This window comes from Lithobates pipiens, unplaced genomic scaffold (assembly GCF_037356315.1).
Source record: "Lithobates pipiens isolate NorthernLeopardFrog02 unplaced genomic scaffold, aLitPip1_a1.2 Scaffold_22, whole genome shotgun sequence".
Classification (NCBI taxonomy): Eukaryota; Metazoa; Chordata; class Amphibia; order Anura; family Ranidae; genus Lithobates; species Lithobates pipiens.
This window is the reverse complement of record NW_027507784.1, coordinates 326,397,293-326,423,039: the sequence shown is the minus strand read 5'-3', so window position 1 is coordinate 326,423,039 and position 25,747 is coordinate 326,397,293. Positions and strand designations below refer to the sequence as shown.

The 25,747-nt window shown below is 46.1% G+C and overlaps 2 protein-coding genes across 2 annotated transcripts in view; both read left to right on the top strand.

The window, feature by feature from the left end:
- The window catches only part of LOC143925008 (E3 ubiquitin-protein ligase TRIM39-like), a 130,622-nt gene that overhangs the window by 37,832 nt on the left and 67,043 nt on the right, over positions 1 to 25,747 (top strand). The window lies entirely within an intron of this gene.
- LOC143925005 (E3 ubiquitin/ISG15 ligase TRIM25-like) lies at positions 8,043 to 11,750 on the top strand. The gene has a single exon (XM_077449569.1). The coding sequence runs from the start codon at positions 8,116 to 8,118 to the stop codon at positions 9,682 to 9,684; it is 1,569 nt and encodes a 522-aa protein (XP_077305695.1). The 5' UTR covers positions 8,043 to 8,115; the 3' UTR covers positions 9,685 to 11,750.

Sequence of the window (25,747 nt, the reverse complement as noted above, 5' to 3'; positions counted from 1 at the left end):
AAGGACGTCAAATTTGTTTGGGTGCAACGTCGCACGACCACGCAATTGTCAGTTAAAGCGATGCAGTGCTGAATCACAAAAAATGGCCCGGTCATTAGGAAGCCAAATCTTCTGGCTGAAGTGGTTAAACATCTGTGAGACAAGAACCTCAGCCTTCTTATTATGTCTAAGCCCTTGTACACACGGTCAGAGAATCTGTCGGAATGAGTCTTATCGGACCGTGTCGTCAGATAATCTGACGGTGTGTGGTATGCATCGGACTGATTCCGTCCGAATCTCCGTCGGACCCAATTTTCCAACATGTTGGAAATATTTCCCGACCAACTGGGCCGGACGGACCTAATCCGATCATGTGTAGAGCATTGACCAAGTGCCACGCATGCTCAGATCAAATTCCTACATCAAAGCTATTGGCTACTAGCCTGAATGTAGTCCCATCGTAACGAAATTACGTCATCACGTTCTGAAAGATCGGATTTTTCGCCAACTTTCGCCGACTAAATCCGATGGGCAAAATCCGACCGTGTGTACAGGGGCTAAGGCTGGATTCACACCTATGCAGTTTTAGTGCTTTTTGCAGATTTGCATTCCAGTCCATTTGACATGGTTTCCTATGGAACACGTTCTGTAGTGCAAATCTACGAAATGCAAAAAGCACTAAAAATGCCTAGGTGTGAATCCAGGTTAAGGGCGGCATATGGTGCCTAACGAGTAGGGGAACATAGAGGCGGTACTATCTGCCTACCACAAAACTTTATGTTATAGTCCACAAAGAGAGCTACTACTCTATAAAAGCATTGTTGTTCCCCTATCACAGAACATGGCCGGGGCAAGCATTTACAATCAATGAAACCTGCATAGGAATATAAAAAAGCAGATATACAGTACATGGTAATCTAAAAAAGCAAGGTGACACATAGAGGTCGACCGATATGGGTTTTTCTCTGGCCGATGCCGATGCCGATATTTAGAAATCATGGCGGCCGATAGCCGATATATGATGCCGATTTTTTTGGGCCGATATGTTAGGCCGATTTTATTTTTATTTATTTTTAACCCCCCTTGATCTAACACACCTTTCCCACTGGGGCGTTTTTTAAGGCGCTTTTGGGCTAAAAATAGCGCCTGTAAAGTGCCTGCAAAATGGCTCCCCTGCAGTCTGCGTGAAAGACAGAGTGCTTTCACACTGAGGCGATGCGCTGGCAGGATCTTAAAAAAAAAAAGTCCTGCAAGCAGCACGTTTGGAGTGGTGTATACCGCTCCTCCACCACTCCTGCCCATTGATATGAATGGGCACCACTGCCGAAGCGCATGCAATGTGATTTGGCAGCAGTGCTTCATGGGCGCATTTAACCTCTTCCTTGGCCGCTAGCTGGGTTATATGTGCCCCACTAGCAGCCAAATAGCACCGCTAAAATGATGGTAAAGAGCCGCTAAAACTTGCGTTTTACCATCAACGCTCCAGTGTGAAAGCAGTCTTCATAAGTGATACAGAAAATTTCTTACATTTAAACATTTATTAAACAAAACAAACCTCCAATCAGTTTACTTGTATGTATGATTTAGATAAAAAAAAAAAAACTATATATTAAATAAAAACAGGTAGTCAAAACTTTTGGACAAAAAAAAAAAAAAATGGGCTAACTTTACTGTTTTTATTTTATTTTTATTTTTTAAATGGTGTATTTTTTTTCCAAAAAAATGCATTTGAAAGACCTCTGTGCAAATGCCGTGTGACATAAAATATTGCAACAACCGCTATTTTATTCCCTAGGATCTCTGCTAAAAAAATATATATCATTTTTGGGGGGTCTAAGTGATTTTCTGGAAGAAAATACAGGATTTTTACTTGTAAGCAACAAGTGTCAGAAAAGATTTAGTCTTTAAATGGTTAAACTGAGAACTTCTACACACAGAGATGATTTCATTCAGAAGTGTAAACATTGTATCATTTAGTTCTTTTCTTGGCAGCCCAGAGAGGAGGAAAGTGTTGCTATGACAACTCAGGCAACTCACACTCACTTCTATACAGAAGTCATTTCAAAGTCCCGCTGTAGTTCTAAATCGGCTTTTTATCAGCACAATCGGCCGATGCCGATTATTTAAAAAACGGCAAATATTGGCCGATATATCGGCCGGCCGATATATCGGTCGACCTCTAGTGACACATACAGTATCTCACAAAAGTGAGTACACAACTCACATTTTTGTAAATATTTTATTCTATCTTTTCATGTGACAACACTAAAGAAACTACACTTTGCTCCAATATAAAGTAGTGAGTGTATAGCTTGTATAACAGTGTAAATTTGCTCTCCCCTCAAAATAACTCAACACACACCCAATAATGTCTACACCTCTGGCAACAAAAGTGAGTACACCCCTACGTGAAAATGTCCAAATTGGGCCCAATTAGCCATTTTCTCTCCCCAGTGTCATGTGACTCAGTAGTGTTACAAGGTCTCAGGTGTGAATGGGGAGCAGGTGTGTTAAATTTGGTGTTATCGCTCTCACTCTCTCATATTGGTCACTGGAAGTTTAACATGGTACCTCATGGCAAATAACTCTCTGAGGATCTGAAAAAAAAGAATTGTTGCAAGGATTTGTTTCCTGTTTTTTGTTTATCTGATTTTCGTGCAACCTTTTAAAAATAAAACTGGCTATAAGTCAGATTTTAACAAAAACTTCCATTTGGACTACCCTTTTTCCAAAGGAAGGTGATCCCCATTGAGCTAACACCCCACATATGGTGAATTTTTGGCGGACATCTTCCTGAACCAGTGGAAAGATGGAGGATGTGTTAAAAGCCCTGCTGCAGCCAACTGCAACCCCGACAGGAAGCCATTGCAGCCCAGCAGGAAATCAACCGGCAGTTTGCGGAAGCCCTGGTGGAGTTAAAGAAGGGGCCCACAGGTCCTTTGCCGGTGAAACAGAAAATGGTGCGTGACAGCTATTACCTGCAGAAGATGACACCTGCAGATGATGTGGAAGCTTACCTAGCGACTTTTCAAAGAGTCACTTGTTTGAGAAGGATGGCAAAAAGATCAATGGGCAGGACTCAGCGGGTATAATACTGTACTGACAAACCACTCCGCTCCCAAATGTTTGACCTCACCAAGGAGTGGCTGCAGCCAGAGACTTTGTCAGTCCCTAAGATTGTGGAGCGTGTGGTCATGGATTTACGACACATTTACCAGCATATCTCACTCATATTGAGCAAGCCCAGAAGGCCCAGAGAAGGGTTTATAATCAGGGTACCAAGACCCGAACCTTCAACCCTGGGGAGAGAGTGCTGGTACTAGTCCCCACAGTTGAGAGTAAATTCCTAGCAAAGTGGCAAGGTCCCTTTGAAATGAGGGAAAAGGAAACCAGAGCAAATATATCACGCTAATCTCTTGAAAACTTGGAAGGATAGAGGGACTTTACTGGCAGTGCGAACCCCCCAAAAGGACATGGCCCTCATGACACCTGAGGTACCCATAACTGAAACCTTGTCAGTGGCCCAACAGAAGGACATTAAAGAGTTTGTGCGTAAGAATAGAGACTTTTTCTCTCACCTACCCGGATAGACCAGTCTTCTACAGCATGACATAATTACGGAACCAGATTGGAAGAAGATTTGAGAGAACACCACTCTCCCAAAAGGTGATGGGACTTTCACGGGTATGTCACTGTCACTGAGGTAAGCACCAATATGTAAACATGTAGGTCTCAATCATAGTTAGGACCCTTCACTTATTAAATTTTTTGCTTTAGAAGTAATTCCCCAGCAATTATGTGGATTTGATTTCAATAAAAAGATCCTACAACAGGAGGCCAAATGGATCTATAATGAAAAGGCAACTATACCCCCAGGAATGAACACAGCACTCACTTTTAAACCATTCCTGTACAAGTGTAATAATTCCTAGAGGGACTTTTAAGACCTGTTTTTGCTGCACTTTAGATCAAACGATATGGGAATTCACAGGTATTGTGAATATGTAATTGGGAACATAATTGCTGTAATTTTTTTTTTCCTTTGAGAGATATATATTTTAATTTTATGGTATGTATTGTTTTTGATTCTTTTTCGAACTTCCGGCATCATTGGGGGTGGTCTGGTCCTTGTCCGGTGTGGTTATGTGGTGAGGCATTCGGGCGCCCCTGGTGGATGAGGAGGCTCTTGTCTCCTCTGTATCTATCTGCCTTAGCTCCTTTGGCAGACAGGAGGCGCTGTGTGTGCCGCCTCTTCATTGCAGTCTTTGACACGGTTGGACGTTGGGCACATGCGCTCCTACAGGGGCACCTGTGCCGGATATGACGTCAGTGAGCCATGTCTTGTTCAGTCATTTCCAGCGGGATTGCGTCTATAAAGGCAGAAGTGACAGTCATAGCTAGTGGGATACTATGGCGGTGGTGAGGCATGGTATTGAGGTTGAGGGGAATCTGCACCCTAGATCTACACACAACCATGCAGGTCACTTCTGTTATATCCAGGTAACTAGTCATGGGCTGGAATGGCCCTAGTTAATTATGGTTAGATACTTAGAACATTAGTTCCTGTTGCTCCTTAGAGGGTGGCATAATATTTATTATATTGTTGCATTGATGTGGTCAGTCTATTTGAGATGTATGACATGTTGGGTTCAGTTGGGCAATTCTCCGGGCTAGACATGGGTCATGAACCTTTGGTATGTCCCAAAACCTGAAAACACATTGGGTTAGTTCATACACAAGCATCTTTCAAGTTTTTACATGGACTGAGTATCATTTTTGGCCAATGATCTATATGGCCTAATGCTACTGTCAAAATGTTATGCTTTATATGTTCTGTAATAAATATATACTTTATTATTATCTACTGTGTACGTGCTTACCTCAGTGACAGTGACATACCCATGAAAGTCCCAACACCTTTTGGGAGAGTGATGTTCTCCCAAATTTTCTTCCAATCTACTTCTAAGGGATATGGATATGACAGTCTGTCCCTAGAACTGGTCTAACAACTTTAAACATATATGTAATCATGGAATCAGGTGTCCGCATAAATTAAAAAAAAAACCTTTAGAATACCCGAGGCTAGGTGAGAAGCAGGTGCAAATGAAATAAAGAACGTGTTAGAGTTGGACATGATAGAGGAGTCCTACAGTGACTAGTCAAGTCCCATAGTGTTGGTCCCAAAGCAAGATGGCACTATAAAGTTTTGTAATGATTTCAGGAAGTTGAACAGTGTGTCCAAATTCAATGCCTCGGGTCGACAAGCTTGTTGACAGATTGAGACATGCCCGGTACAGGTTATTGGCAAATACCCCTAACAGAATCTGCAAAAGAGAAGACAGCATTTTCTACCCCTGAGGGGTCATTCCAGTATAAATGGATGCCTTTTGGTTAGCATGGTCCTCCTGCCTCATTCCAGAAAATGATGGACAAGACATTGAGACCACATTGCCAATATGCAGCTGCCTATTTGGAGGATGTCATCATCCACAGCCCAGATTGGGAATCTCATTTGCCCCGGGTGCAAGCCGTAGTAGATTGCCTTAGAAAAGCAGGACTTACGGCCAATCCCAAAAAGTGTGCCATAGGCGTGGAAGAGGCCAAATACCTTGGCTACATTATTGGTTGACGGCTGATCAAGCTTCAGATCAACAAAATTGAGGCGGTTCAAAAGTGGCCCCAACCTATAAATAAAAATGCAACTTCGTGCATTTCTTGGTATCACAGGGTACTACACCATTGCAGCCCCACTGACAGATCTGAGGAAGGTTAGAGGGTCGATCATTATTAAGTGGAATCCTGATGCAGAGAAAGCATTTCAAATGTTGAAGCAGGCTCTTTGTGCACAACCTGTGCTCATGACCCCAGATTTCACAAAGGAGTTTGTGGTACAGACAGATGCCTCTGATGTGGGACTGGGTGCCGTACTGTCCCAAATCAGAGAGGGGGAGGAGCATCCAGTGGTCTACCTGAGCAGAAAGCTTAACAGACATGAGAAAAACTACGCCATTGATATGAGAAAAAATGTTTATCTATCAAATATTTAGATGCCCTGAAATATTACCTGTTGGGGAGACCATTCAAACTAGTCACTGATCATGCCCCTCCTAAATGGATGTGTGATAACAGGAGAAAAACAAGCGGGTGAAAATGTGGTTCCTTGCCCTTCAAGTTTTTAAGTTCACAGTGGAACATAGAAACTCCTGAATATTGCAGATGCACTTTCCCGTGTCCATTATTTGGTTGGAACACACACACACATACATACATACATACATATACACATATATATACACACAGTATCTCACAAAAGTGAGTACACCCCTCACATTTTTGTAAATATTTTACTATATCTTTTCATGTGACAACATTGAAGAAATTACACTTTGCTACAAGGTAAAGTAGTGAGTGTACCAGTGGCGGCCCATCCATAGGGGGCACTTGGGCATGTCCCCAACTCCCCCCCCCCCCCCCCCCAAGCTTTTGGCAAAAAAAAAAAAAGTCACTTTAAGAGTCACCAGGCGCCACACACACACAGCGGTCTATGGGTAGCTTCCCAGCATGCAATCAGCTGACTGCAAGCTGGGATGCTGATTTGCCAGTGTGCAGGGCGCAAGCTGTGTGCCCTCACACACTCCCACTCTCCAGTGATTTGTCTCTGGCTCTTGTGCATTGTTTTTCATTGGCCAGGACTGGAAGGCGAATTGGCGGAGCTTTTTCAGCACTGCGGCAGCAATTGAGTTTCCCAGGATTCAGAGTGGATTTCGGACACTGCGGACTTCTTTATTTTAACCCGGGACCCTGTAATGTGAGGCGGGGAGCAGAGATGTGGCGGGTGGATGCAGAGCTGAGCCTGAGGTGTACAGAAAGCAGAAGGTGAGTGTGAGTGACTGAGTGCGGGGATTGGAGGTGTCCGATGTGATCTCTCTCACAGCGTGAATGACGGTCATCACAGAGGATTTTTGCATCTCTCTCCCTTCTAGCAACATGTTTCCCATCCCCCTCCTCAGACTCCTCTGCAGGGCAGCTACAGAGGACTGCTCCACTCGCTGTGTAGTGAGCCTGGCCCCCCCTCCCCTGCAGAGCTTCATGGGGGGGGGCTACTGAGTGTTGTGGTGCATGGCAGTGACTGGCAGCTGATGGGTTCCCAACCCCCTCCCCCTTTCCTGCATCCTAAAATGGCCCCCCCTCCTCCCTGCCACTCCACCCTAAAACAGCCCCCCCGCCTCTCCACCCTAAAATGGCCCCTGCCTCTCCATCCTAAAACAATCCCCCTGCCTCTTCACCCTAAAACGGCCCCCCTCCTCCCTGCCTCTCCACCCTAAAATGGCCCATCCCCCTGCATCTCCACCCTAAAATGGCTCCCCCTCCTCCCTGCCTCTCCACCCTAAAATACCACCCCTCCTCTCCACCCTAAAATGGCCCCCCCGCCTCTCCACCCTAAAACGCCCCCCTGCCTCCCCACCCTAAATAATAACCCCCCTTCCTGCATCCACCCTAAACAAACCCTCCTTGCCTCTCCACCCTAAAACGGACCCTCTCTTGCCTCTCCACCCTAAACAATCTATATACTGTATCTGTGGTGCTGATCTATATAACGTATCTGTGGTGCTGATCTATATACCGTATCTGTGGCGATGATCTATATACCGTATCTGTGGTGATGATCTATATACCGTATCTGTGGTGGGGAGCTATATACCGTATTTGTGGTACTGATCTATATACCCTATCTGTGGTGCTGATCTATAGAGCGTATCTGTGGTGCTGATCTATATACCATATCTGTGATCTGTATACTCTGTTCAAAAATGTGAAGGGTGTACTCACTTTTGTGAGATACTGTGTATATGTTCCAACTAGATGTAAGGGATGTACTCTTTTGTGAGATACTGTATATATACTTTTTTTTTGCTAGTTAGGTTTACATACATATATCTAATATAAGAGACCTCCTCAACCAATATCATGTAGAGTCGCTGAAACAAACTAGAAGAAATAGAGGGTTAAGTGAACAGGGAGGATCTCATTTTGTATGACGCTCACTTCCTGATAAGCGTTCACAGAAATACTTCACTTCCGTGTACGGGACAGATCCAGCTCTCCCAGCTTCACTCCTGTACTGAGTAAAAGATAATGTTTTTCCCTATAATGGCAACTTGCAGCTTGAGAGAGGAATTGAGCTGCTCCATCTGTCTGAACCTTTATAAGGAGCCCATATCACTGAAATGTGGACACAACTTCTGCCGGGACTGTATAGTGACTGTGCTGGATACACAGAAGAGGAAATCTATGATTTATTTCTGTCCGGAGTGCAGAGAGCAGTATACAGAGCGCCCTCCGCTGGAAAAGAATAGGAAGTTGTGTAACATTGTGGATAATTTCAGATCTGCTCACCCGGAGGGCACAGAGGTCTCCTGTACGTACTGTGACCATCCTGTACCAGCTACTAAATCGTGTCTGCTATGTGAGGCCTCGTTCTGCAATAAACACCTAAGAAATCACAGCAAGTCAGCGGATCACATATTAACTGATCCCACCACATCATTTGATGACAGAAAATGTTCCATTCACCAAGAGATCCTGAAATATTACTGCACAGAGGACAGTGCCTGTATCTGTATGTCCTGCTGGGTGGCTGGAGACCACAAAGGACACCAGGTGGAGCTTCTGAATGTGGCCTCTGAGAAGAAGAAAGAGAAACTGAAACATGTTACTGAGAAACTGACCAATGACAGAAAGGAGACTGAGAAGAGAATGCAGAGTCTGGAAAATCACAGGACGGGAGAGAAAGGAAAAGCAGCTGATGTCACCAAGAAAGTCACTGGGCTGTTTAGAGACATCAGGAGACATCTGGATGATGTAGAGAAGAGAGTCCTGACTGAGGTCTCCAGACAGGAGGAGAAGATCTCCCAGTCAGTCTGTGATATGATCCAGAAGCTGGAGACACAGAAGAATGAGCTGTCCAGGAAGATTAATGACATGGAGGCCGTATGTGACATCACAGATCCATTAACTGTGCTAAAGAAAGAAATGATCAGTGATGACATCATTACTAGAAGTGGTGATGTAAGAGATGCCGGATGTCTGGATGAAGGAATGATCTCACAGATGCTCCACAGAGGACTTCTCCACATTACTGACAGCCTGAGAGATATGATGATCAAGAGAAAATTCTCAATAATAGAGAAATCAGGCATCTTATTGGATATAAACACTGCTAATAATGCCATTATTATATCACAGGATCTGAAATCAGCTACTTACACCAAGAAACCAAAGAATAGAACAAATGTTCCAGAGAGATTTATATCCAAACAGGTAATAAGTAGACAGAGCTTCTCATCAGGGAGACATTACTGGGAGGTGGATGTGAGCGGAGCCAAGGAATGGCTGATAGGGGTGGTCAGTCACACCATAGAGAGGACAGCAGGAAATGAGTCTTATATAGGTTATAATAACAAATCATGGGGTCTGTCCCAAAGAGACATTCTCACTACAAGGCACAACAACTCAGGAATAACAATAGACTCCAAATCTTCTCTAAAGACAGTTGGGATTTATCTGGAATATGATGAGGGACGTCTCTCCTTCTACCAGCTGTGTGACCCCATCAGACATCTCCACACCTTCACCACCACCTTCACTGAGCCCCTCCATGCTGCTTTCTATGTGTTTGAAGATTCTGTCCTTAGAATAATATAGTAACAATGTATTCTTAGTGCTGGGCTGCAGAGTCAGACACTGATTCAATTTACGAAAGGGGCGTGGCCTAATCCTGCAACCTTTCTGATATATATTAGATGTAAAAATGCATCTAATAGCTCAGTATCAGGAAACAAATACATGTATAATGATGTTTATAAAGAATGACGAGATAAAAGCACCGCTATGTACTTCACCTTTTTTTCTTTTTCTGTGCTTACATGTTGAACTGAAAGTGTTCTTATAACAGTGTATAGTGTCTTGTTTTTGTGTACAGTTTATACACAGGAAGCATTTTGGAAGTAGTCATTAAAGCATCAATATTTGTACTTAATAGAAGACATCTCAAGTTTCTAATACCTGATGTAAAATTTAAACATGTATTTTGTGATATAAGAACATGAATAAAAAAAAAAGCTTAAAAAAAAGCTTAAAAAAAAAAAAGGATCAGTATTAGTCATATACTGTATGTAGCGGCGGCTCCCGAAGAGCACGCGCTATGCATTTTTTTTTTTAAGTTAAAGTTATGCCTAAACTGCAGTTTAGTTTGGGTGCAATTGTCTAAATTGGACTTCAGCATTAGTCTGACTGGACTGTGAGATGTTCAGCCTGGCCACAGGGGGCACTGTCTCTTCTGGCAGGCATGGAATCATGGTCTGGTTAGGTGCTTAAGTTTCTCTCTCTTGGAGCCAGCCCAGTGGGAATGGCGCTCTCGCTGTGCTTTCTGGGAGAGGGCATTTAAGATGCGGGAGTCACGTGATTCGGGGGTTCCGGTCCAGAACAATGTAGTGACTTCATGGTCCTGGTCCTCCTGACCAGCCCCCAGGAAGGCTATGGCCTGGGGTGTGGATCCACCTGATTTTGATGTCTCAGGGCTGGCTAGCCTGAGGCAAGGAAACTAAAGAAGGATTCTGAGGTGGTTGGGTGCCGTCTCCGGTTTGGGAGAGACCCAGTGACTTCAAGCATTCCAGGGGAGGACTCTTCAGAGATCACATACTGGTTGGTTTCTTAGTAAAAGCCTGGAAGGGCTGAAGTACCTGAGAGAATCCGGTCTTGTGGATATCGCCAAGATGGCTGAAAGATCCAGGTATCCTACGAGTGTTTTCAAGCTTAGTTTCCCTACGTGTTCTACAACGTCTGTGGCAGAGACATTATCTTGTACGTTCTACAACAACGTCTGTGGCAGAGACTTGTTCCTGAGTAAGCACCTTGTTGACTGCTAGGCCTTGTGAGAGAGGGACTGTCCAACCTGAGTGATCATCCAGTTGCGAATGCCTATTCTCTGGATGCAGTCAAAGTAAGCAAGTTCTTCAACATTTTGACTTTGACACTAATGCCACGTACACATGATTGGACTATCTGGCGGACCTAATCTGGCGGACAAACCGCCAGACTTTGAAGCGGAGGTCCACCGGACTTTCTGAACGAGTGGACCTGCCCATGCACGAGCGAACTTTTCCGGCGGACAAACCGCCGGACTATGGCGGGAGTCCGCCAGACTTTTGAAATGAACGGACTTGCCCACACACGGAGGAAAGTCCGTTCATTTTGAACGTGGCTCCAGGTAGATGGGACTAGCGCAGGAAGTCAATGTCGCCGCCTCCATTGGCGAGATTGACACCTCGCTGGCCCTGTCACCTGGTATGGACTTAAAGGGGAAGCACTACGCCGAAAAAATGGCGTGGGGATCCCCCCAAGTCAATATCAGACCCTTATCCGAGCACACAGCCCGGCTGGTCAGGAAAGGGGGTGGGAACGAGTGAGCGCCCCCCCTCCTGAGCCATACCAGGCCGCGTGCCCTCAACATGGGGGGGTGCTTTGGGGAAGGGGGGCCTGCAGCTCCCCACCCCAAAGCACCTTATCCCCATGTTGATGAGGACAAGGGTCTCTTCCCGAAAACCCTGGCCGTTGGTTGTCGGGGTCCGCGGGCGGGGGGCTTATCGGAATCCGGGAGCCCCCTTTAATAAGGGGGCCCCCACCCTACGTGAATGAGTATTGGGGTACCATGTACCCCTACCCATTCACCTGGTGAAAAAAAAGGGTAAAGAAAAACGCAACACATGTTTTTAAAATAATTTATTGCACAGCTCTGGTGGTCTTCCGTCTTGGGGGGGGGGTCTTCTCGCCGGACTCCTCCGCTATCTTCTGCTCTTTTACTAGCGGAGGAGCCCAGCTTTCTTCTTCGCCACCACCGCCCAGGGGTCTTCTTCCAACTTCGGGGGTCTTGTCCCCCTCTTTGGTTCTGTAACAATATCCCGTCCGGGACAGGAAATGTTGTAACTAGTTGCCATGTTTGCAACGCAGCCATGAAAGCTTGGCTAACCTTGTAACATTACAGAAGAATCTTAATTCCCTCCTTCCCCCTCCCTTGTCTTAGGAATCCAAAGCTTTTAAAATTTCAAAAGGAAAGAAAGGTTATCTCAGCAGAGGAAGCAGAACCAGGCTAGGTCAACAAACAAGGCTCATGTTGCCTGGCAGGATATTTAGGCCTGTTGTAAAACTGTCACCCTCTCCATTCAGAGAACCAACAGATACCTGTTCTCATATGGAAAGCCACTGGGACCCCTTACTCCTAGGTAACCCTGAAAGGGGAAACCTGTCATGTGTGTACTTGTTTTGAAGTAAATATCACGCTGATCACTAAAATGGATATTTGCAGTCTATAAACAGTAGAGAGGCAGAGATATGAATATGTATCACAAAGTGTACCTGGGACATGGTCATGAGTTGTAGACACCTCCCAGCAACCAACCCCTAAACAAGATGACCAGACGATTGGTCACTGGTCGCTGTCAACACCCCCTTTGATTTGACAAAAAAGAGGAGAGCAAGAGGAGGCAATGGTCAGTTCTCCTTTTACCATCCAAACAGGAACATCTGCCAAGTTTGAGAACTGATTACCTTTGCTCATCGATCGAACTCTGATCAACCCTCGGACATTAATTGCAAGTATTCTTCCTTCCCAATTCTACCTTATTTCTTTGTGGCTGTATATTGTCTTAATTTTTTGAAACATCCTTTTTCTGTAAATGTTTTATTCGCACCAACCTTGACCTTTTCATAATAAACCCTTATGTTGAAAAGTGTTAACCTTGTCTTTAAAGCTCTTGATGCAAACTATAAACAAACCTGTCTCTAAAAAGATTTTAAAATTATAATTGATATTGCTAAAATTACGAGTCCCCCGGCTCTGTCTTTTAAAATGTTAAAGGGTTAATTGTGTAATTAGCCCAGTGACAATCGCTCTCAGGCTGCCCGCACCTAGATTGTGCTCCCGCAAGCTGGAAAATATTTGTGCTGGGCGCAGCTGAGTGTGGCATTGTTACGTAAGTGACAGCGTGTTGTGAGGTTGGCCAGTCCTTCGTCGCCAGTTAGCAAGGAGGGCAGGGATCTGACACCCGCGTTCGGCACAGGTTCTTCTTGCCGGGCCTTCGCTTTCTTCTTCCAGCTCTTTTACTAGCAGTGGCCCGGTCTTCTATCTCCGCCTTCTCTTCTTCTTCCTTGAGATGTTGACTCGACGCTCTCTCTAGCCACAATGACAGGGACGCGTTGTACGGCGACTTATATAGGGACAATGGGCGGGGTCACCAGGTGATGTCACATGGGGACCAGCCCCCTTATGATGTCACAGTCCCAGCATCCTCCCGACACCCAGCATCCTCCTCCACACATGGGCGGATTGTCCGGTGGACTCTGGTCCGCCGGATAGTCTGATCGTGTGTACGCGGCATAAGAGTACCTGAACTTCCTTTCCAACCCTCTGATCCAAATTTAAGAGACTGTTCATTGTCTACATTTTGCAAATAAAATCCATTCAAGTGGATCTGTTGTTGGTCTCTTAAGTTACCTTGCATTTTAGGTGGCACAGCAGCCCATTCAAATGAACGGCCTCCATGCCCGCACAAGTCTCAGCTCTCAGACCTGCGATATTGTGAACTTAGCCTAATGATTGGAGATGAGATGACTGGCTCCCTGTCATGTGATGACTTGTTTTTGATGTCTACCCCGTGTCTCTTCCTCCTCTGCGAGGATAAAAAGATATATTGTATCTTTTTTTCCTTGCTTTAGGAGGTCTGTAAAAAATAAAAATAAAAGAGTCTGTTAAAAAAAGCACTTTGGCTAAGTGGTTAGCACTTGTGTTATCTGCCTGGAGTGTGCATGTTCTACCTCTGTCTGTGTGGGTTTCCTTTGGTTACTCTGGTTTCCTCCCACACTCCAAAGACATGCTAGTGGGTAAATTGTCTCCTGCCTAAATAGGCCCTATTATATGGGTGTTCCGCCCGAAAAAAATAATAATAATTTAAAGCCAGCAGCTACATATACTGCAGCTGCTGGCTTTTAATAATAGGACACTTACCTGTCCTGGAGTCCCGCGATATCGGCACCGCAGCTAATGTTGCCATCAGCTGTTGGGTGCTGCCACCACCATTTTGGGTAAGGGTACCCAGCAGTGTAGCCTTACGGCTTCACACCGGGAACCCTACTGCGCATGCGCAAGGCCCCACTCCTCTCTCCTACTGGCCTGGTAACAGGGAGAGGAGGGAGGAGGAGGGTTATGTCATGCGGCCACAGCCCGGACTCCCGGAAGTGGAAACAGGATACCTGTCTAAGACTCCGCTTTAAGGACCTTAGATTGGAAGCTCTTTGAGGACAGCAACAGACCTTGGCTTGGTATCAAAAGAGCCTCTAATTTTTTACTTTTTAATAAGATATTAAATAGTACTGACTGGCATATTCAAGGCTTTGGATATGTTTTTATATCCTTTTCCATCTTTGTAAAGTTTCTGTACCTTGTTACGCAGGTCTTTTGACTGTTCTTTTCCACCTCCTCATAACTCAGTGTCTAGCCTGCTTAGTGCATCCATGTGAGAGCTAACAAACCCATTGATTATTTATACATAGACAGTAATTGTGATTTAAAAAGCCACAAATGTGTTAAATGAACCTTCAATTGCCATTTTAACCCGTGTGTGCCACCTTCTATATCTGTACCAAGGCCAAACATTCCGAGGTATGTAAACCTTTTATCAGGGCCATTTGGTTGATTTCTGTTATCATTATGATTTAAAAAAACAATGTGATAATAAATGGCTTCATGTAATCACTATCCTTAACTAACTACTATATATACATTGGCTGGGTGGGAGCTCTCTCCTTCTGACTGGACATTCAGGAACGTCCTTCAGAAGGGGGGGGGGGGGATTGGGCTGGGAAGGAAGTGGGCAAAGTGCCTGGTAGTGTAATGGTTAAATAAAAGACAGTTTTTTGGCATTATCAGTCATATTTTCAATATCAATGCCAAAATTTCACAATTTCTACCAGGGTATGCAAACTTGTGAGCACAACTGTACATGCAAGTTCACTGGGGGATTCATTATGTTTTTGTTTCATTAATACCCCACATCGTAGACTGGATTAAGGTGTTAAGGTTGTTCTATCTTCTGTCATTAAGGGGTTAATAGTACAGTGCATGCTGCAATGATGATATGTACAGTGCAGTACATCACAGTATCCAATCAGAGTTTACTTGTTTGGATACTATCAGTTGCTGCATTAATACACATTGTACCTTGATTGAATATATTAACCACTTCCCGACCGGCGCACACACCAATGTACATCGGTAGAATGCCACGGACAGGCAAATGGGCGTACAGGTACGTCCCTTTAACCAGTTGCCGACCGCCGCACGCCGATGTACGTCGGTACAATGGCACGGGCAGGCATAAGGACATACATGTACGTCCCTTGCCTCCCGCGGGTCGGGGGCCCGATCGGGCCCCCGCCCGGTGCCTGCGGCGGTCGGTATTCGTACGGGAGCGATCCCGGACGAGGGGACGGCCATTCATTCATGGCCACCCCCTCGCGATCGCTCCCGACGAATAGAAATCCCCGGTGACATCACTTCCTCTCCTGTAATGTAAACACAGGAGAGGAAGTGATGTATTCTCTCCTCCGTGTCGGTATTTTTCGTTCCGACACGGAGGAGAGCGGATCAGTAAGTTGCACCAACACTCACACACACAGTAGAACATGCCAGGCACACTCACACCCCCCCTTTACCCCCCGATCACCCCCCCAATTACCCCTGCCCCCCAGTCACAGTGACACCAATGTCATTTTTTTTTTTTTTTTTTTTGCATTGGTGTCATTTGTGACTGTAATAACTGTTAGGGCAGTTAGAGTTAGCCCCCTTTAGTTCTAATGTACCCCCCTAACCCCCCCAATAAAGGTTTAACCCCGTGATCACCCCCCGTCGCCAGTGTCACTAAGGCTGGGTTCACATTGCAGCGGTTTATGAGAACGAATGTGATTCGCACCGCACTGCAGTGCAAATCACATCCGATCTCTGTGCGATTCGAGTTCAGCCATTCGCCGCACCCGCCACACCCGCCGCACCCGCCGCAAATTCGCACGGGACCCTTTTTTTGGCCCGCAGCAGAATCGGATCGCATGGGTGTTCACACCATGCGATCCGAGTTTGCAGATCGCACTGCGATATGCGAACTGATCTGGGGGTGTCAGTAACATTTCACTGACACTCCCAGCAGTTCGCATAGGGCAGTGTGAACTGCCGCCGGGAGGCATGCGATGCGGGAACCCGCCGCGGATTCGCGGCGTTTCCGCATCGCTCCAGTGTGAACCCAGCCTAATAAGCGATCATTTTTCTGATCGCCGTATTAGTGTCACAGGTGACGCTAGTTAGGCAGGTAGGTATTTAGGTTCGCCGCAGCTTTTTATAGCGCCAGGGACCCCCATATACTACCGCATAAAGCCCCCTGATTGCCCCCTAGTTAACCCTTTCACCAGTGATCACCATATAACTGTTACAGGTGACGCTGGTTGGTTAGTTATTTTTTTATAGTTTCAGGGCACCCGCCATTTATTACCTAATAAAGGTTTAACCCCCTGATCACCCGGCGGGTGTCATTTGTGACTAATAACTGTTAGGGCAGTTAGGGTTAGCCCCCTTTAGTTCTAAGGTACCCCCCTAACCCCCCCAATAAAGGTTTAACCCCGTGATCACCCCCCGTCGCCAGTGTCACTAAGGCTGGGTTCACATTGCAGCGGTTTATGAGAACGGATGTGATTCGCACCGCACTGCAGTGCAAATCACATCCGATCTCTGTGCGATTCGAGTTCAGCCATTCGCCGCACCCGCCGCAAATTCGCACGGGACCCTTTTTTTGGCCCGCAGCAGAATCGGATCGCATGGGTGTTCACACCATGCGATCCGAGTTTGCAGATCGCACTGCGATATGCGAACTGATCTGGGGGTGTCAGTAACATTTCACTGACACTCCCAGCAGTTCGCATAGGGCAGTGTGAACTGCCGCCGGGAGGCATGCGATGCGGGAACCCGCCGCGCATTCGTGGCGTTCCCGCATCACTCCAGTGTGAACCCAGCCTAATAAGCGATCGTTTTTCTGATCGCCGTATTAGTGTCACAGGTGACGCTAGTTAGGCAGGTAGGTATTTAGGTTCGCTGCAGCTTTTTATAGCGCCAGGGACCCCCATATACTACCGCATAAAGCCCCCTAATTGCCCCCTAGTTAACCCTTTCACCAGTGATCACCATATAACTGTTACAGGTGACGCTGGTTGGTTAGTTATTTTTTTTATAGTTTCAGGGCACCCGCCATTTATTACCTAGTCTCACTAGTGTACCCCTAAATTTAGGGGTGTCTACTTTCCAAAATGGGGTCATTTGGGGGGGGTTTGTGCCATCTTGGCATTTTATGGCCTTCAAAACTGTAACGCCCTTAGAAAGCCTGAAGGCGGTGCTTGGTTTTCGGGGCCCCGTACGCGGCTAGGCTCCCAAAAAGTCCCACATATGTGGTATCCCCATACTCAGGAGAAGCAGCAGAATTTATTTTGGGGTGTCATTTCACATATGCCCATGGCATGCGTGAGCAATATATCATTTAGTGACAACTTTGTGAAAAAAAAAAATAAAAAATAAAAGTTTGTAATTTTCCCGCAACTTGTGGCAAAATATAAAATATTCCATGGACTCAACATGCCTCTCAGCAAATAGCTTGGGGTGTCTACTTTCTAAAATGGGGTCATTTGTGGGGGTTTTGTGCCATCTTGGCATTTTATGGCCTTCAAAACTGTAATAGGTAGTGAGGAGTGAAATCAAAAAATTACGCCCTTAGAAAGCCTGAAGGCGGTGCTTGGTTTTCGGGGCCCCGTACGCGGCTAGGCTCCCAAAAAGTCCCACATATGTGGTATCCCCGTACTCAGGAGAAGCAGCAGAATTTATTTTGGGGTGTCATTTCACATATGCCCATGGCATGCATGAGCAATATATCATTTAGTGACAACTTTGTTAAAAAAAAAAAAAAAAAAAAAAAGTTTGTAATTTTCCCGCAACTTGTGGCAAAATATAAAATATTCCATGAACTCAACATGCCTCTCAGCAAATAGCTTGGGGTGTCTACTTTCTAAAATGGGGTCATTTGTGGGGGTTTTGTGCCATCTTGGCATTTTATGGCCTTCAAAACTGTAATAGGTAGTGAGAAGTGAACTCAAAAATTTACGCCCTTAGAAAGCCTGAAGGCGGTGCTTGGTTTTCGGGGCCCCGTACGCGGCTAGGCTCCCAAAAAGTCCCACATATGTGGTATCCCCATACTCAGGAGAAGCAGCAGAATTTATTTTGGGGTGTCATTTCACATACGCCCATAGCATGTGTGAGCAATATATCATTTAGTGACAACTTTGTGTAAAAAAAAAAAAAAATTTTTTTTTTGTCATTATTCAATCGCTTGAGGCAAAAAAATAAAATATTCAATGGGCTCAACATGCCTCTTATCAATTTCCTTAGGGGGTCTACTTTCCAAAATGGGGTCATTTGGGGGGGTTTTGTACTGCCCTGCCATTTTAGCACCTCAAGAAATGAGATAGGCAGTCGTAAACTAAAAGCTGCGTAAATTCCAGAAAACGTACCTTAGTTTGTAGATGTGACAACTTTTGCGCAAACCAATAAATATACAATTATTGACTTTTTTTTTACCAAAGACATGTGGCTGAATACATTTTGGCCTAAATGTATGACTAAAATTGAGTTTATTGGATTTTTCTAATAACAAAAAGTAGAAAATATCATTTTTTTTCAAAATTTGCGGTCTTTTTACGTTTATATCGCAAAAAATAAAAATCGCAGAGGCAATCAAATACCATCAAAAGAAAGCTCTATTTGTGGGAAGAAAAGGACGCAAATTTTGTTTGGGTACAACATTGCATGACCGCGCAATTACCAGTTAAAGCAGCGCAGTGCCAAAGTGTAAAAAGACCTCTGGTCATTTACCAGCAAAATGGTCCGGTCTGAAAGTGGTTAAATCTGCCTCCGTGCCATCGCATGTGCATGCACCGGTCGGGACCTCTGTGAGTCCGATCGCGGGTCCCGCGGACTTGATCACTGCGGGGAGATGCTAAAGTAAACAAGCATCTCCCTGTTCTGCCTAGCAACAGTGACACTGATCTCTGCGTCCTGTGATTGGAGCAGAGATCAGTGATGTGTAAAACACAGCCATGCCCCCCACAGTTAGCAACACACCCCTAGGACACACTTAACCCCTACACTGCCACCTAGTGGTTAACCCCTTCACTGCCAGTGTCATTTACACAGGAATCAGTGAATTTGTATAGTACTGATGCTGTATAAATGACAATGGTCCCAAAAATGTGTCAAAAATGTCCGATGTGTCCGCCATAATGTTGCAGTCACAATAAATAAATTAAAAAAAATGTAAAAAAAAAATGGCTGATCGCCGCCATTACTAGTAAAAAAAATAAAAAATTATTATTAATAAAAATGCCATAAAACTATCCCCTATTTTGTAAACCCTATAACTTTTGCTCAAACAAATCAATAAAATCGATTTTTGCTATTTTTTTTTTTTTTTTTAACAAAAATATGTAGAAGAATATGTATCGGCCTAAACAGAGGAAAAAAAATGTTTTTTTTTTTTATACATTTTTGGGGGATATTTATTATAGCAAAAAGTAAAAAAGAATGCGATTTTTTTTTAAAATTGTCGCTTTTTTTTGCTTATAGCGCAAAAAATAAAAACTGCAGAGGTGATCAAATACCACCAAAAGAAAGCTCTCTTTGTGGGAAAAGAAGGATGTCAATTTTGTTTCGGAGTCACGTCCCACGACCGCGCAATTGTTAGTTAAAGCGACGCAGTGCCGAATTGCAAAAAGTGGTCTGGTCTTTGGCCAGCAAAATGGCCCGGTCTGAAAGGGGTTAAACAAGCCCAACAGCATCACAAGAAATGGGAAATTGTAAAAGGAATGTCCATAAATTAATCTTTCTGGCATGGGAGATTTGTATATTCCAGTGTAGGGGTCTCCAAACTTTTCACTTTGAAGGCCACATCATGTCTTTTACACATACTTAAGGGCCGACAAAATATATTTAGAAATAAATCCACAGCAGTAGAATTGTATCTGTATCCTCCGTCTGCACCTATATGCTGTAACCTCCTGCAGCGGGTGAAGCTTAGGCCACGTACGGCGGATTGTCTGTCTAACTTAGTCCGCTGAACCGTGTTTCAGCGGACAATCCGCTCGTGTGTGGGCTTCAGCGGACTTTTTCAGCAGACTGTCTGACGAACAAAGTCTTACGGAATTTCCGAAATTTTGTCCGTTCAAACTTGGTTTTGTCCGTCCAAACTTGGTTTCAGCGGACAGTCCGCTCGTGTGTAGGCAAGTTGGACGAACTAAGTATGGCGCATGCTCAGAAAGGATTTACACGGCCGAAGGTTGCATTGCAGTGTACAGGACGTCGTTTTTCTAATCCCGTCGTATGTGCTGTACACGTCATCGCGCAAGCTTTCAGCGGACTGTCTGCTCATCGTGTGTGGTCAAGTCCGTTCATGCAAATTTTGAACGGACTGTCTGTCGGATTGTCTGACGAACTTAGTTGGGCAGACAATCCGCCCGTGTGTACGCGGCCTTAAAGTGTGCATTAGGGCCTTACATCTGTGTTCCCATCAGGGTCACCCCGCACATTTGTGTCCTTGCCAGCCTTTCCCTGCCAATTGGTATCCCCATCACCCGTCAGAATTTCCCCTCACACATTTGTGTCCCCATCAGAGCCCCCCCTGCACATTTGTGTCTCCATCAGAGCCCCCCCTGCACATTTGTGTCTCCATCAGAGCCCCCCTGCACATTTGTGTCTCCATCAGAGCCCCCCCTGCACATTTGTGTCTCCATCAGAGCCCCCCCTGCACATTTGTGTCTCCATCAGAGCCCCCCCCTGCACGTTTGTGTCTCCATCAGAGCCCCCCCTGCACATTTGTGTCTCCATCAGAGCCCCCCCTGCACATTTGTGTCTCCATCAGAGCCCCCCTGCACATTTGTGTCTCCATCAGAGCCCCCCTGCACATTTGTGTCCCCATCAGAGCCCCCCCTGCACATTTGTGTCTCCATCAGAGCCCCCCCTGCACATTTGTGTCTCCATCAGAGCCCCCTGCACATTTGTGTCTCCATCAGAGCCCCCCCCTGCACATTTGTGTCTCCATCAGAGCCCCCCCCCCTGCACATTTGTGTCTCCATCAGAGCCCCCCCCTGCACATTTGTGTCTCCATCAGAGCCCCCCTGCACATTTGTGTCTCCATCAGAGCCCCCCTGCACATTTGTGTCTCCATCAGAGCCCCCCCCTGCACATTTGTGTCTCCATCAGAGCCCCCCCCTGCACATTTGTGTCTCCATCAGAGCCCCCCCCTGCACATATGTGTCTCCATCAGAGCCCCCCCTGCACATTTGTGTCTCCATCAGAGCCCCCCCTGCACATTTGTGTCTCCATCAGAACCCCCCCTGCACATTTGTGTCTCCATCAGAGCCCCCCTGCACATTTGTGTCTCCATCAGAGCCCCCCTGCACATTTGTGTCTCCATCAGAGCTCCCCCCTGCACATTTGTGTCTCCATCAGAGCCCCCCTCACATTTGTGTCTCCATCAGAGCCCCCCTCACATTTGTGTCTCCATCAGAGCCCCCCTGCACGCTTGTGTCCCCATCAAAGCCCCCCCAACATATTTATGTCACCATAAGAACCTTCCCACACATTTGAGTCCTTACACACACACACACACACACACACAGCAGCAGCTTTACTCAGAGCTCACAGCAGCCTTTCTGCACACCGGTCCTGGTGGCAGCATTTACAGTCAGTAATGGCGGCTCCTCAGTCCTCACACTGGGCGGCACACAGCATGCCCACTTGTGCATTTTTTTTCTCTGTGCAGGCTTTCATTTATTTATTTATTTATTTTTCTTACATTTCGCATTTTGTCTCCTCACCTTGGATACCCTGGGAAATGTAGTTCCACTTTCAATATATAAATGTAGGAAGGAGATGCATGAAGAATTTCATTTTGTGCTGGCTGCACACCCCGTATATAGTGCTACGAAATATAAAATGGGTTCCCCTTGGGGTTTTTAGGCAGCAATAAGAAACAATGGTAAGTAAAATTAAAATTGTTTTATTAATCCAAAAAACATTGCAGCCATAGCAATTTAAAATTCAAGCTCTGGTATGCATTATACGAACAATTGGATAGATAGGAATACATGCATCACTTTGTACATAGTGTGACATTATTGGGGGATGTTTAACTCAGTGGTAGATGCCTTTTCAGTAAGTTCACAGCGAACAGGAACTTTATTTTAAGGGCATGGTAGCCCACTTTTATTAAAAGGAACAAAATAAAGTTCATACATGCACTTGGTTGCTCACACAGGGGTTCTTCTCCCAAAAACAATACATGAAAAATGCCAAGCCACCTGGCTCTCTTCAGCAGTACTGCCACCTAGGCTTTACACTTCAGCCCTCTTGACCATATAACAGGGTTCCCGTACAACTATTGTACCTCTTTTCAGCTTCCTTGCTGCTCAGGCCTTCCACTTCAGGCTCTCATCTGTTTCCTTAGATGCACACAGCTTCAACACACACAGCGTCTATCTAGAAAGCAGCCCCTCACTGCTCTGATCCTCAGACTTGGGTCTTTGGCATTCACTAGTGCACACCTGCACTCTCTGGACTCCTGGAGACCTCCTGTCTCTCTGGGTGGAGCCCAGAACCCTAATCCTAACTCTGCTATAAGCCCAGGACCAACCTGCTCAATCAATCAACCAGACTCCTGGCTGTTCCAAAAACCCAGTCCCAGGATTGGAGATTCCATCCCACCCATAACGCTATGGAATCTCCGGGCTCCAGGTCCCCAAGTGGATTTTACAAACTTTGGAGGAAACTGATAAAACAAATTCCTCCACATTAAATACCCCTGGAGCCCCTCAACCTGCCTATTTGAGAACCCTGGGCGACAATTACTAGGACAGGGAACTGTACTGTCACATATCCCTCCCCCTTGTTTCGAACCAGAGGGCGAAACACATTGTTACCTTTTGGCACCTATGTGCCAACTACACCTTACGAAAGTCAAACCCTGTCCAACCTCCATTGGTGTCTCTCTCTTTGCCCCCCTGTCACTCTGCAATGGGTTTTGAGATCTTCCCAACTCTTCTTCCGGGTGCATTTCCATAAGGACTTCTTCTCTTGAAATTTAAACAGGGTGCCCCTGGTCTTTCTACCAACCCTTCTGCCTCCACGCTTCAAGTTTCTGGTTTCCCCAAAACTCTCTCAGCATTACTGTTCTGAGACTGTAGGGGGCCTATTTCTATGGTGTTTATAACGGGAACCCGCCTCTTATTTCTGGTACCTGACTCAGCAGTCACTAATTGTTTACCGGGTTTACCTGTACCTTTGGACACCACATTATCATGTACCATTAACACATTACTTGGTTCATCATTGACAGATATATTCAAACCAACATTAGACCTCTCAATGTTGCACATGTCACCAATGCCTTTTTCTTCAACATTTGCTAGGGCAGAGTCCGCAGAGGGCACACATAACGGAGTGCCGCCATCACCCACAAGAACCTCACAGGATGTCACCTCCCCTGGGTTCACCCACTCTGCAGGCAGCTGTCCTACCACTTGACCTGTTCTGATGCCATCTACCGTATATACTCGAGTATAGGCCGACCCGAATATAAGCCGAGGCCCCCAATTTACCCCCAAAAAAACTGGCAAACTTATTGACTCGTGTATAAGCCGAGGGTGAGACATGCCTGTCCATCCCTGTGTGTGTGTCCGTCCATCCCTGTGTGTCCGTCCATCCCTGTGTGTCCGTCCATCCCTGTGTGTCCGTCCATCCATCCCTGTGTGTGTGTGTGTCCATCCATCCATCCATCCCTGTGTGTGTGTGTCTCCATCCATCCATCCATCCATCCCTGTGTGTGTGTGTGTGTCTCCATCCATCCATCCATCCCTGTGTGTGTCTCCATCCATCCACCCATCCCTGTGTGTGTCTCCATCCATCCACCCATCCCTGTGTGTGTGTGTATCCATCCGTGTGTGTGTGTGTGTGTGTGTGTGTGTGTGTGTGTGTGTGTGTGTGTGTCCAGCCTACCTTTGTCCCGAGCCTCCGTCCCGTGCCTTGCCTCCTTGCCTCCGTTCCGTCCCGTGCCGTCCCGTGCCGTGCCGTGCCGTGCCTTGCCGTCGTGTCGTGCCTTGCCTTGCCTTGCCTTGCCTCCGTCCCGTCCCGTGCCGTGCCGTGCCTTGCCTTGCCTTGCCTTGCCTCCGTCCCGTGCCCTCTTCGGCGGCCATTGTAAAATTCAAAAGCCGCGCCTCCTCCTTCGCCTGTGATAGGCGGAACACTGAATTTCCCAGCAGCCTGTGTTCCGCCTATCACTGACGTCGTATCATCCTCGTCCGTAGTACGAGGATGATACGATGTCCGTGATAGGCGGAACACAGGCTGCTGGGAAATTCAGTGTTCCGCCTATCACAGGCGAAGGCGGAGCCGGAGGCGCGGCTTTTGAATAGTAGAATGGCCGCTGTCTGTCTGCTCGACACGCTGATCGAGCGGGCAGACAGCGATGACTCGAGTATAAGCCGAGGGGGGCACTTTCAGCCTCAAAAAAGAGGCTGAAAATCTCGGCTTATACTCGAGTATATACGGTATATTTTTATCCACCTGAACAGGTAAGCTCTCGTCTGATCCACATACAATTTTTATCACACTCCTTGTCCGTTCCCCTGTCTCGGGGACCTTGTTAGGTTTGTCACCTAAACCAACCATTGCACTTGGGACCCCAGTCTCTTTAACCACCTTTGTTTGAGCCCTGGTCAGGGTCTCTGCTGCTTTCATTTCCACACTTGGCCCTTCCATCTCATGTGTTTTTTCCACTGGTGCAGTATACACGCCTTTCACCAACAACTGACCAGCACCACCCTGAACCATAGCAGCAGAAATGCTTCCCATCTGGCTGTTAGGAGGTGAAACCACAGACATTTTATTTTCCATTTCTCCAAAGTCTGTCTCAAATATTTCTTCTGGATGTAATCCAGCAGCATACGTAGTGGCAACTTTTAACAAAAGTAGCAAATTTAGGAATAAACCATTCCTGTCCTGTTTTTCTTTGCTCTGTACAGCCTGCCATACAGTGCTCCACCTAGTGGTACTCCGCCAGACCGTGGAGGAGACACACTAGTATAGATTGGCTGTACATCCCAAAGTTCAAGCATCTCTTTTAATGCTTTGGTTATAAACCAGGCCCTTGACTCCAGACCTAAGTCCTTCCTGGGGACTTTCATGACACGGGATGCAGAGAGACTCACTTGCTGAGACTTGAAAAGTTGCAACGGTTAACGGAACCTCCTCCCAGCTGGAGGTAAAGACAGCCTGGTGCTCCACCAGAGCGCTGCCAGGTGCTGGACTTATACCCAACTTCTCAGGCTCAGCATCAGTGAACTGCTCAAGAACATTACCAGTGACAACGTCACGTTGACACTCCATGTAAACCTCCGTTTTGTGGGTCACGGACAATGTCTCTACTGTGCCCTTATTTGGTTCATCCTGCTCACGAGGGTTAACCCCTGCAGCCGCCACCACGCCCTCAGGTACAAGCTTTTCTGTAGCCCCTTCTGCTGGCACAGCAGAAACCGTATCCACCTTATTTTTGTGCATAAAAGCCTTATCTATCAG

Excerpts from the sequence above, each read along its gene's own strand:
- LOC143925005 (XM_077449569.1), top strand. The coding sequence starts at position 8,116 with ATGTTTTTCCCTATAATGGCAACTTGCAGCTTGAGAGAGGAATTGAGC.